Raw genomic sequence first — 12,956 nt, 5'->3', positions numbered from 1 at the left:
CCTCCAGTGATTTGCCCACCTCGGCCTCCCAGAGTGCTGGGATTACAGGCGTGAGCCACTGTGCCTGGCCCAGTCTTTTTATTTCTCACAGGTCTATTCAGAAATTCTGTTTCTTGGCTGGGCGCGGTGGGTCACACCTGTAATCCCAGCACTTTGGGAGGCCGAGGCGGGTGGATCACGAGGTCAGAAGTTCAAGACCAGCCTCGCCAAGATGGTGAAACCCCATCTGTACTAAAAATACAAAAAGTTAGCCGGGCGCGGGGGCGGGCACCTGTAGTCCCAGCTACTCGGGAGGCTGAGTCAGGAGAATGACGTGAATCTGGGAGGTGGAGCTTGCAGTGAGCGGAGATGGCGCCACTGCACTCTAGCCTGGGCGACAGAGTGAAACTCTGTCTCAGGAAAAAAAAAAAAATTAGCTGGGCATGGTGGTGGGCACCTGTAATCCGGCTGAGACAGAGAATTGCTTAAACCCGGGAGGCGGAGGATGCAGTGAGCTGAGATTGCGCCACTGTACTCCAGCCTGGGCGACAGAGCAAAACTCCATCTCAAAAAAAAAAAAGAAATTCTGTTTCTTCTTGAGTAAGTTTTGGTACTTTGTATCTTTCTAGCAGTTTGCCCATTTTAATCTGTTATCTAATTTAAATAACTAAGTTAATGTATCTAAGTTATCTAATTTTTTAATTATCTGAATACAGTTGTTTATAGTATTCTTTTATTTCTATTTATTTATTTATTTATTTTTTGAGATGGAGTCTCGCTCTGTTGCTCAGGCTGGAGTGCAGTGGCATGATCTCAGCTCACTGCAAGCTCCGCCTCCTGGGTTCATACCATTCTCCTGCCTCAGCCTCCCGAGTAGCTGGGACTACAGGCGCCCACCACCATGCCCGGCTAATTTTTTGTATTTTTAATAGAGACGGGGTTTCACCATGTTAGCTGGGATGGTCTCGATCTCCTGACCTCATGATCCGCCCACCTCGGCCTCCCAAAGTGCTGGGATTATAGGCGTAAGCCACCACGCCTGGCCTGTAGTATTCTTTTATAATCCTTTTTATTTTTTCTAAGGTCATTAGTGATGTGTTTCCTCTTTAATTCCTAGTTGCAGTACTATGAGTCTTTTCTCTCTTTTCCCTGCAGTATTTTAAAGTAAACTCTGCTGCCCCACTCCCCCTGCCCATTTTGGGGGGAATAAATTCTACTAGTTTAGATGTTATGTGGTTTATTTTTCTTCTCTTGGTGGTTATACTTAGATTCTTTTAGTGTGCAAGCTTAAAAGTATGAAGTTACCATCATCTCTTTTTTTTTTTTCCCAATTGACTCAAAACTTTTAGTCATTTTTTGGACCAGGGTCTATAAGGTAGATTCTTAGGCCTTGTGTGTAAAAGTCTATAAGCTCCCAGGCTGAAGTGATCCTCCTGCCTCAGCCTTCTGAATAGCTGGGACTACAGATAGACGCCACCACACCTGGCTAATATTTTGATTTTTTGTAGAAGCCAGTCTTGCTGTCTTGCCCAGGCTGGTCTCAAACTCTTGGCCTCAAGCAATCCTCCCTCCTCTGCCTCCCAAAGTGTTGGGGTTACAGATGTGAGCCCTGGCGCCCAGCCTCCTCCCTCCCTCTCTCATGCCTGTATGTTGAGCTCTGTGCTGGCTGACTTTTCCTTAGTCCACTGATGATATTCTTATTCTTATCTTCGAGGCTTGTTTCTGTTGAGAAGTTTGCCATCAGGGTAATTGTCATTCTTTTGTAGACTTGTAGAATGCTCAGCTTTGTCATCTCTCACTGGCTATTTTTTTCTAGTTCTTGGGGGTACTTTTCTAGGCTAGTGTGAAGCTTTTCTTTTCGTTTGTTTAGTTTTCCTGTGGATGGTTCAGCTCTTCCAGGGTCCCAGGCCTCCGTTTCCTGGGAACTCAAGGCCCTGTTTCCCTCTCCCACGTGTCTGCTATCATCCCAGGTCCCAGACAGCAGGGCAGCATTTGATAATACAGAATACGAGCCATATATAATCTAAATTTCCTAGGAGCCACATTAAAAAGATAAGCAGATGAAGTTAATTTTAATAACATGTTGCATTTAGCCCATTATATGGAAAATATTACCATTCCAGGCTGGACTCAGTGGCTCACGCCTGTAATCCCAGCACTTTGGGAGGCCAAGGCAGGTAGATCACCTGAGGTCAGGAGTTCGAGATCAGCCTGGGAAACATGGTGAAACCCTATCTCTACTAAAAATACAAAAATTAGCCAGGTGTGGTGGCGTGCACCTGTAGTCCCAGCTACTTGGGATGCTCAGGCAGGAGAATCACTTGAACCTGGGAGGCAGAGGTTGCAGTGAGCCGAGATCCCGCCACTGCACTCCAGCCTGGGTGACAGAATGAGACTCCATCTCAAAAAAAAAAAAAAAAGAAAAAGAAAAAAAATTATCATTCCACATTTAATCTATATAGAAACGTATTAAATTGACTTTTTTGGGTACAAAGTTTTCCAAATCCAGGTTGTATTTTACACTCACAGCCTGTCTCAGTTCAAGCCAGTCACATTTCAAGTGCTTCACAGGGCCATGTGCGCTGGTTCACACCTGTAATCCCAGCACTTTGGGAAGCCAAGGTGGGAGGATCGCTTGAGCCCAGGAGTTCAAGACCAGCCTGGGCAACATGGTGAGACCCCATATCTTAAAAAAATTATCCATTTTCGATTTGATATCTGTAAAAAATTAAAAGAAAAAATCAAGTACTTCATAGCCACATGGAGCTAGTGGCCACCATATTGGACAAATGGCTCTAGGCCCTGTATCTGATTCTGATTTTCCCCTGGGGCCTACGTGAGCTTACACCTCCAGCATTGAGTTTTCTTGTTGCTGCTGGCACTTGGGATTTTTCCTGTCTTTTGACCTAGGCTATGTGTTAAAAAATTATCTTTTGTCATACATGTATATGTTTATAGCTGGAGCAAGAGGTCAGTTCAGTCCACCATGTTGCTGGAAGTACTTTTATTTGTTACAACAACCTTGTGAAGGAGGTACTCTTATGCCCAGTTTACAGATGAGGCACCTGGGGCTCGTGGAGCTTAAGTGACTTGCCCAAAGCCACATGGCTGTTATGAGGCAGAGAACAGACCCAGATCGAGGTCTGCTTGCATTGCAAGTCCGTGCTCTGCCCACAATGCTGTTTTGCCACCTAATAACTTTCATTCTTCTTGCTTCATTTTCAGGAATTAGTTGCCATCAAGGGCTCTCTCCTCCCTGTCTCCTTACATGGTTCTGCTTATCTGGAGAGTAGCTCTTGGCCAAGACCTGGCAGTGGAGAGCCATGGACCAGTACAGCCTTGGAGACGAGGGTGCCCTCCCATCAGAAATGCACCTCCCTTCATTTTCAGAGAGCCAAGGGCTCAACTGCAGCGACACCCTCAACCGGGATTTGGGTCCCAACACGCGAGGCTTTCTTTATGCTGGCCTGAGTGGTCTGGACCCGGACCCCAGCCTCCCAACGCCTGACATGTCCAGTGAGGTGCTGGAGGACAACTTAGACACCTTGTCCCTGTACTCCGGGAAGGACAGTGATTCTGTGAAGCTGCTGGAGGAGTACGCAGATTCGGAGTCTCAGGCATCCTTACAAGGTGAGGCTGTCACCTGGGTAGAAGGGCCCCGCAGGATGTTCGACAGTTTCTGTGGCCAGCTAGGGACTGATTCTGCATGGATTGGTTAAGAAAATTTTTCCCTCCTACAGGTGACTTAGGGAACAGTCACCTTTTTTCCTACTTGGGAATCATTCCCCAATTCTTTTTTTTTTTTTTTTTTTTTTGAGATGGAGTCTTGCTCTGTTGCCCAGGCTGGAGTGCAGTGGCGCGATCTCGGCTCACTGCAAGCTCCGCCTCCTGGGTTCACACCATTCTCCTGCCTCAGCCTCCGGAGTAGCTGGGACTACAGGCGCCCGCCATCACGCCCGGCTAATTTTTTTGTATTTTTAGTAGAAACGGAGTTTCACTGCATTAGCCAGGATGGTCTTGATCTCCTGACCTCATGATCCGCCCGCCTCAGCCTCCCAAAGTGCTGGGATTACAGGCATGAGCCACCGCACCCGGCCAATTCTTTTTTTTTTTTTAGGCAGAGTACAGTGGTGCATTCTTGGCTCACTGCAACCTCTGGCTTCCGGGTTCAAGCAATTCTCCTGCCTCAGCCTCCCCAGTAGCTGGGATTACAGGCGCCTGCCACCATGCCCGGCTAATTTTTGTATTTTTAGTAGAGATGGGGTTTCATCATATTGGCCAGGCTGGTCTCGAACTCCTGACCTCAAGTGATCCTCCCACCTCCGCCTCCCAAAGTGGTGGGATTGCAGGCGTGAGCCACCACACTCGGCCCCCAATTCTTAGTAAAGGAAACAGAACACTCATTCTAGGGAATAATGTTCAGAAACTTAGGTGTTTGGGGATATCCTTATCTTTTGTGTGGTGTGTGGGCAGATGTTAGCATTTACTGAAGACTTTCCTTCCCATTACCACACCTTAGAGGCTGATGTCACATTTCCAGAATGAACTGGGGTCCGGTCCCTTCTGATCTTTGGTCAGGCCTTCTTAGACCCCAGTGTCTTTATCCATAAAGCAGGTGGACAATCATATCCTCTCTGCTTCCCCCCAGAGTAAAACAAAAGAAGGAACTATTGTAAACACACTTCATAGACCTTAAAGCACTGGCGAGATATTCGTGTTTTTTTTGTTTGTTTTGTTTTCTTTTTTTTTGAGACGGAGTCTCGCTCTGTCGCCCAGGCTGGAGTGCAGTGGCGCAATCTCGGCTCATTGCAACCTCTGCCTCCTAGGTTCAAGTGATTCTCCCGCCTCAGCCTCCTGAGTAGCTGGGATTACAAGTGTGTGCCACCACACCCAGCTAACTTTTGTATTTTTAGTAGTGAAGGGGTTTCACTATGTTTCCCAGTCTGGTCTCGAACTGAGCTCAAGCAATCTGCCTACCTTGGCCTTCCAAAGTGCTTGGGATTACAGGTGTGAACCACCACACCTGACCTCACTTGTAAATTTTTAAACATGTGGGTAAAGTCAGACATACATAGTCTTGCAGAGATAATATTAAGTATATAATTCCATTTAAGTTGTAAGAGTTGGTGTATTTGCTTTCATATTGAAGGTAGACCTTCATACTGAGGGTCACTGAAATAGCTATTCCATTGGTTAGACCATATTCTTGCTGTTTGGACTGTTAAAGTGTTTCTGTGAACAACTTTGTACATGTTGAGTTTTCTTTTGGATTAGTTCTTTGAATATTTTCCTCAAAGTCAGTTTACCCAGATGGAGCATTAAACAATTTTATAGCTCTGGCCGGACATGGTGGCTCATGCCTATAATCCTAGTACTTTGGGAGGCTGAGGTGGGCGGATCGCTTGAGATAAGGATTTCCACTCCAGCCTAGCCAACATGGCGAAACCCCATCTCTACTAAAAATACAATAATTTGGCCAGGCGTGATGGCTCACGCCTATAATCCCAGCACTTTGGGAGGCCGAGGCAGGCAGATCACGAGGTCAGGAGTTCAAGACCATCCTGGCTAACATAGTGAAATCTGTCTACTAAAAATACAAAAATTATCTGGGTGTGGTGGTACGTGCCTGTAATCCCAGCTACTTGGGAGGCTGAGGCAGGAAAATCGCTTGAACCAGGGAGTCGGAGGTTGCAGTGAGCCGAGATTGCACCACAGCACTCCAGCCTGGCAACAGAGCAAGACTCCATCTCAAAAAAAAAAAAAAAAAAAAAGAATTAGCCTGGCATGGTGGTGGGCGCCTGTAATCCCAGCTACTCGGGAGGCTGAGGCAGGAGAACTGCTTGAATCTGGGAGATGGAGGTTACAGTGAGCTGAGATCATGCTACTGCACTCCAGGCTGGGCAACAGAGTGAGACTTCATCTCAACAAATAAATGAATAAATAAATGTTAAAAAACTGTAGAGCCCTTATAACACTGGTTTCTAAGAAGATCAAGTGACTTCCCAGGCTAGTTCCTCTGTTTGCCTGTTTTTCAGTGTCCTTGCCAATTTTTATTTATTTATTTATTTTTTTGAGACGGAGTCTTTCTCTGTCACCAGGTTAGAGTGTAGTGGTGCAATCTTGGCTCACTGCAGCCTCCACCTCCCGGGTTCAGGCGATTCTCCTGCCTCAGCCTCCCGAGTAGCTGGGATTACAGGTGTCCCCCACCACGCCCAGCTAATTTTTGTATTTTTAGTAGAGACGGGGTTTCACCATCTTGGCCAGACTGGTCTCGAACTCCTGACCTCATGATCCACCCTCCTCGGCCTCCCAAAGTGCTGGGATTACAGGCATAAGCCACCGTGCCTGGCCTCCTTGCCAATTTTTAAAAACGTTTTGTTTTCTAGTTTTATAGTTGCTTTAATAGGCTTTTTTTTTTTTTTTTTTTTTGAGATGGAGTCTCGCTCTATCGCCCAGGCTAGAGTGCAGTGGTGTGATCTCGGCTCACTGCAAGCTCCGCCTCCCGGGTTCACGCCATTCTCCTGCCTCAGCCTCCCTAGTAGCTGGGACCACAGGCACCCGCCACTGCCCCCAGCTAATTTTTTGTATTTTTAGTAGAGACGGGGTTTCACCGTGTTAGCCAGGATGGTCTCGATTTTAATAGGCATTTTTAAGTGACTGAGTAAGGCTAAGGACTTTTGCCTGAGGGAGCCCGGTTTTTCCTTGTTGAAACTGTTGGAGTTATTTGACTACTCATTATAGTAATTTCTCAGAGGACAAAGACAAAGGCCAAGCAAGTTCCATGACAAATGGCCACAGGCAGGATTGGGAGGAGAGTCTAGGCCTCAAGACTCCCAGCCCAGTTTCCCTTCTGCTGTGTCTGTCACACTGCATCTCATGAGCCACAGAGAATTTGCACGATTGGATCCTTTAGAGCAACCTCCTGCTCTTCCCATGCCCTGGCCCATTGAATTCTTGGATCCCATCTCCATAGTATCCCTGATAAATTATTATTTCCAAACTTGCCATCTTGGCTGGGCACAGTAGCTCATGCACTTTGTAATCCCAGCACTTTGGGAGGCTGAGGTGGGAGGATCGCTTGAGGCCAGAAGTTTGAGACTAGCCTGGCCAACATGGCAAAACCCTGTCTCTACTAAAAATATAAGAATTAGCCTGGCATGGTGGCAGGCGCCTCTAATCTCAGCTACTCAGGAGGCTGAGGCAGGAGAATCACTTGAACCCAGGAGGCAGAGGTTGCAGTGAGCCAAGATGGCGCCATTGCACTCCAGCGTGGGTGACTGAGTGAGACTCCATCTCAACAAACAAACAAACTTGCCATCTCATAAGGCAGTTTAAGCCAGGTGCTATGTATGGTTCACGCCTGTAATCCCAGCACTTTGGGAGGCCAAGTCAGGAGGATTGCTTGAGTCCAGGAGATTGAGACTAACCTGGGCAACATAGTGAGACCCCGTCTCTACAACAAATAACAATTTAAAAATCAGCTGGGAGTGGTGGTGGCCCGTGCTACTCAATAGGCTGAGGTGGGAGGATCACTTGAGCCCAGGACTTAGAGACTGCAATGAGCTGTGATTGCACCACTGTACTGTAGCCTGGGTGACAGAATAAGACCCTGTCTCAAGAAATAAAAATAAAAATTAGCTGGGCATGGTGGTGTGCACGTGTAGTCTCACCTGCTTGGGAGGCTGAGTCAGAAGGACTGCTCACGCCCAGGAGTTCAAGGCTGCGGTGAGCTATGATTGCGCCTGTGAATAACCCCTGCACTCTAGCCTGGACAACGTAGTGAGACCCCATCTCTATTAAGAAAATAATAAGAAATAAGAAATTAAAAAGGCAGGCTGGGCGCGGTGGCTCACACCTGTAATCCCAGCACTTTGGGAGGCTGAGGTGGGTGGATCACCTGAGGCCAGAAGTTCGAGACCAGCCTGGCCAACATGGTGAAACCCCATCTCTACTAAAAATACAAAAGTTAGTTGGACATGGTGGCAGGTACCTGTAGTCCCAGCTACTGCAGAGGCTGAGGCTTGAACCTGGGAGGCAGAGGTTGCAGTGAGCCGAGATTGCGCCACTGCACTCTGGCCTGGGCAACAGAGTAAGACTCAGTCTCAAAAAAAAAAAAAATTGAAAAAAAAAAAGACAGTCTAATCCACCTTTCAGGTCAATCTAAAAAGTAGAAAAATCTTTTATTATTCCTTCATCTAACATACAGTTATTGAGTGCCTGTGAGTGCCAGAATGGGAACTCTCGCATCTGAGAACACAGCAGTGAGCAAGGCCAAACCCTATGTTTCCAGTGGTGTGAGGTCAGCTTCCCTTTAATTTTCATTCACCAAGCCTAGCTCTACAACAAATAACAATTTAAAAATCAGCTGGGAGTGGTGGTGGCCCGTGTAGTCCCAGCTACTCAATAGGCTGAGGTGGGAGGATCACTTGAGCCCAGGACTTAGAGACTGCAATGAGCTGTGATCGCACCACTGTACTTAGAGCAAGACAGAAGCAGTCTGCTGTCTCCTGTATACACTGGCCCTTCAGATATTTGAAGACGTCTGACCTCTCCAAACTGAATATTCCCAGTTCCTTTAACTATTTCTTGGGTGATGTGATTCATAACTATATACTTTATCATTTTATCCAAGGGATACATAAAATATAAACAATTTACCTATACAAAAAGAGGAAAATAAAACCAGCTAATAATCCTACTAGTCCGTCTGATTCTTTCTTTCTTTCTTTTCCTTTCTTTTTCTTTTTCTTTCCTTTCTTTCTTTGCTTCTCTCCTTATCTTTCTCTTTCTCTTTCCTTCTTTCCTTCCTTCCTTCCTTCCTTTCTTTCTCTTTCTCTCTCTCTCTCTCTCTTTCCTTCCTTCCTTCCTGTCTTTCTTTCTTTCTTTTTCTTTTTCTTTGACAGAGTCCCACTCTGTCGCCCAGGCTAGAGTGCAGTGGTGCTATCTCAGCTTACTGCAGCTTCCGCCTCCTGGGTTCAAGCAGTTCTCGTGCCTCAGACTCCCAAATAGCCGGGATTACAGACACATACCACCATGCCCAGCTAATTTTTGTATTTTTGGTAGAGACGGGGTTTCACCATGTTGGCCAGGCTCGTCCTGAACTCCTGACCTCAAATGATCCGCCTGCTTCAGCCTCCCAAAGTGCTGGGATTACAGGTGTGAGCTACCATGCCCAACCCAGATATTAGGTTGTTTATAACATTTTACCAGGAAAAGCAGTATCACAGTTTACTCCCTTGCAGCTAGATCTTTGTACAAAGCTACATTTATTTCCTTATGTGAAAACCCCAAAAACAGAATTGGCTGGGTGTGTGCAAGGATTTCTACTTTTCCAAGGTTTTGGATAATATATTTCTAATTGCCCTTCCAAGAGTACCAGGTGATGGTGTGGTCATAAAGCCCAGCCCATTGTGGTCATGCTGCTCTGGAAGGGCTTCAGTCTGCAGTCATCCCTCCACACGTGGCACCAAGTCCGGGTGCCATCCTGCAGGGCTTCTGTTCCCCTCACCTGCTCCTGAACCTTGTTTACTTTGTGTGGAGCAAGAGTTCTTGCGCGACACTTACAAGGCCACCATGGTTCTAAGAGGTGTAGAGTGCCTTAGTCGTGCTTTTCGCTTGGTTGCCTTGGCTGTGTATAACCTGTGCTTTCTCCCTCTGTTTAGACCTGGGGCTAGGTGTGCTTAAGGCTAAAGAGGCTGACGAAGGAGGAAGGGCCACCTCGGGGAGTGCCAGGAAAGGAAAGCGGCAGCACAGTTCCCCTCAAAACCCACTTCTGGACTGCAGCCTGTGCGGGAAGGTGTTCAGCAGCGCCAGTTCTCTGAGCAAGCACTACCTGACACACAGCCAGGAAAGGAAGCACGTCTGCAAAATCTGCAGCAAGGCCTTTAAGCGCCAGGACCACCTGTATGTGGGAGTCTGGTCAGAAAAACGTCTGTTCAGGGGCTGGGGGTGGGGACATGTTCCTGGGTCTTCTTCCTATTCTCCCAGATCAACCTGTCTCGTCCTCTGTTGGGTTTTCCAGACGTGTATTACCTCTGCTCAGCCGCAGCCACAGCCACTCCATGCTTTTTTTTTTTTTTGTCTGTCATCCGGGCTGGAGTGTAGTGGCATGATCTCGGCTCACTGCAACCTCCGCCTCCCGGGTTCAAGTGATTCTTCTGCCTCAGCCTCCTGAGTAGCTGGGATTACAAGCGCCCACCACCACACCCAGCTAATTTTTGTATTATTTTTAGTAGAGACAGGGTTTCACCATGTTGGCCAGGCTGATCTTGAACTCCTGACCTCAAGTGATCCTTCCGCCTTGGCCTCCCAAAGTTCTGGGATTACAGGTGTGAGCCACCGTGCCCAGCCCACTCCGTTCTTCTCACACCATCAGAGCGCAGGGAAGAGAGTGGGCGCTGCTGTCCCAGCCCCTAAATTCACGCCTGTGAGGAAGCCCCTGCTTCTGTTTGCAGATGGGCCGCTTGTGGGTTAAAAACGCCTAACAGCTGGCTCCTGAGTCAATTGTGTCATGGGAGGAGTTGGGCTAACTTTATAGAGCTATGTCCTGAGTCTCTGGTAGGTGTCTGAGGAAAACGGATCTGTGTTATCTGTGTTTTGGGATAGCACGAGACAGGAAAGATGAGACGCCTGCTTGTAGAACATGACAATGGAGCATTAACCCTTGTTTTTCTTTTTTCTTTTTTTTTTTTTTTTTTTTTGAGACGGAGTCTTGCTCTGTCACCCAGGCTGGAGTGCAGTGGCACGATCTCGGCTCACTACAACCTTCACCTCCCAGGTTCAAGCGATTCTCCTGCCTCAGCCTCCGGAGCAGCTGGGACTACAGGCGCATGCCACCCCGCCCAGCTAATTTTTGTATTTTTAGTAGAGATGGGGTTTCACCATATTGGCCAGGCTGGTCTCAAACTCCTGACCTTGTGATCCACCTGCCTCAGCCTCCCAAAGTGCTGGGATTACAAGTGTGAGCCACCGCACCCGGCCCCAGCTTTTTCTTTTTTCTTTTTTTTTCTTTTTTAAAAAACTCATTCTTTTCCTTTTAACTTTTGACTTAAAAAGTGTCAGGAGCAAAATTTCCTTTTTTTTTTTTTTGGACAGTCTTGCTCTGTCACTCAGGCTGGAGTGCAGAGGTGTGATCTCAGCTCACTGCAGCCTCTGCCTCCTGGGTTCAAGTGATTTTCCTGCCTCCTCATCTTGAGTAGCTAGGACTACAGGCATGCACTACCATGCCTGGCTAATTTTTGTATTTTTAGTAGAGACAGGATTTCTCAAGTGATCTGCGTGACTCGGCCTCCCCAAAGTGCTGGGATTACAGGTGTGAGCCACCGCTTAATGTCTTGGAAATGATAAGCTTGTCTTGCCTGTGGGGGAAAGAAAGACACATGTTTTTCAAACCAGGAGACCTGCAAGTGGGAGATGAAAGTACTTAGCATTCTTACGGGGCTCCTCCCTTTCACAAGGGGCTTTGACTAATCCATCTTTCATCTTATCCTCTCACCCACACCTACCCCAGGAAAAGGAGCCAATTTGCTCATGTCACAAGTTGGTAATAGCTGGGGGTAGAACTTAGGTCTCCTGATTCCCTCTCTTTTGCTTCCCTCAGACAGAGGCCGAGGGTGAGCCTTTGGGGAAAGACTTTATGATTTAGTCCACATAGACTAGGACTGTCCAGAGCAGGGCTGTTGGGGGCCCAGAGGGTGATGTACTCCTCTGCTTATATTTATAATGTGTTAATGCAGAGGTAGGTGTGATGCAATACACATTTACATGCATTTCTGTTTGCAGAAACTATAGGCACATTTGGCTGTTTGGCTCTATAATGTTTCTATGGATTGGGCCTCTGTAAATTGGCTTCTTTGCTGTGGGGGGTTCCACGTAGCATCTTCTTAGGGGTCTCCTACGGTAAGGCACAGATTCCTTTGTTAAAGGAAGGATCGTCCCCAAGTTAGCATCTCCTCCAGTCTATTCTGCAGAATTCTGGTTCTCAGGAATGCTAATAGGGGCTTTTTGAAAACAAAACCAAAAACAGTTCTCTGGGCAAATAAGTTTGAGAGACACTGAACGTTAAACAGGTCTCTCTCTGTGTGGCTTTTACATTTGCTACTGTGTGCCGGGTACAGTGGCTCACGCCTGTAATCTCAGCACTTTGGGAGGCCAAGGCAGGCAGATCACTTGAGGGTCAGGAGTTCGAGACCAGCTTGCCCAACAAGGCAAAACCCCGTCTCTACTAAAAATACAAAAATTAGCTGGGCGTGGTGGCACGCACCTGTAGTCCCAGCTACTTGGAGGCTGAGGCACAAGAATCGCTTGAACCTGGGGGGCAGAGTTGCAGTGAGCCGAGATCGTGCCATTGCACTCCAGCCTGGGTGACAGAGCAAGACTCCGTCTCAAAAACAAAAAATTAATTAATTAAATTTGCTACTGTGCATTGTGAACCTCCAAGGAGTGAATGGTGTTTTTTCAAAACTTATTTATTAGCTGTGCCAAAGTCCTTGAGGAGCAACTCTGGAGGTTTTTGTGTTCCTTGGGAACCCACTCTGGGGAAATCTGATCTGGCCTCAGTGGATTTTTTTATTTGCATTTTTTAAAATTTTATTTATTTGTTTGTTTATTTATTTATTGAGATAGAGTCTCACTCTGTCGCCCAGGCTGGAGTGCAGTGGTGCGATCTCGGCTCACTGCAATGCACTTCATCTCCTGGGTACAAGTGATTCTCTTGCCTCAGCTTCCCCAGTAGCTGGGATTACTGGCATGTGCCACTACACCCAGCTAAATTTTTTGTATTTTTAGTAGAGACGGGTTTTACCATGTTGGCCAGGCTGGTCTCAAACTCCTGACCTCAAGTGATCCACTCACCTCGGCCTCCCAAAGTGCTGGGATTACAGGCATGAGCCACTGTGCCCCGCTGGTTTTTTTTTTTTTTTACTTTTCTGTAAGGGGTTTGCTTAAAGGTGAGGGGAGAGGAACTCCCCTGCCAGATG

At 47.2% G+C, this 12,956-nt stretch overlaps 1 protein-coding gene across 7 annotated transcripts in view; it reads left to right on the top strand.

The window, feature by feature from the left end:
- Positions 1–12,956, top strand: part of ZNF541 (zinc finger protein 541) — a 55,242-nt gene that overhangs the window by 16,783 nt on the left and 25,503 nt on the right. For all 7 annotated transcript variants that reach the window (XM_034945117.3, XM_055103486.2, XM_055103489.2 and 4 more), the window contains 2 exons: positions 3,205–3,609; positions 9,642–9,882. In XM_034945117.3, the coding sequence (XP_034801008.3) occupies positions 3,303–3,609; positions 9,642–9,882 (548 nt within the window). In that variant the 5' untranslated portion in view covers positions 3,205–3,302. The remainder of the gene's footprint in view (positions 1–3,204; positions 3,610–9,641; positions 9,883–12,956) is intronic.

The sequence above is a fragment of the Pan paniscus genome, chromosome 20 (genome assembly GCF_029289425.2).
Source record: "Pan paniscus chromosome 20, NHGRI_mPanPan1-v2.0_pri, whole genome shotgun sequence".
Taxonomy (NCBI): Eukaryota; Metazoa; Chordata; class Mammalia; order Primates; family Hominidae; genus Pan; species Pan paniscus.
This window is presented reverse-complemented; position numbering and strand designations above follow the sequence as displayed.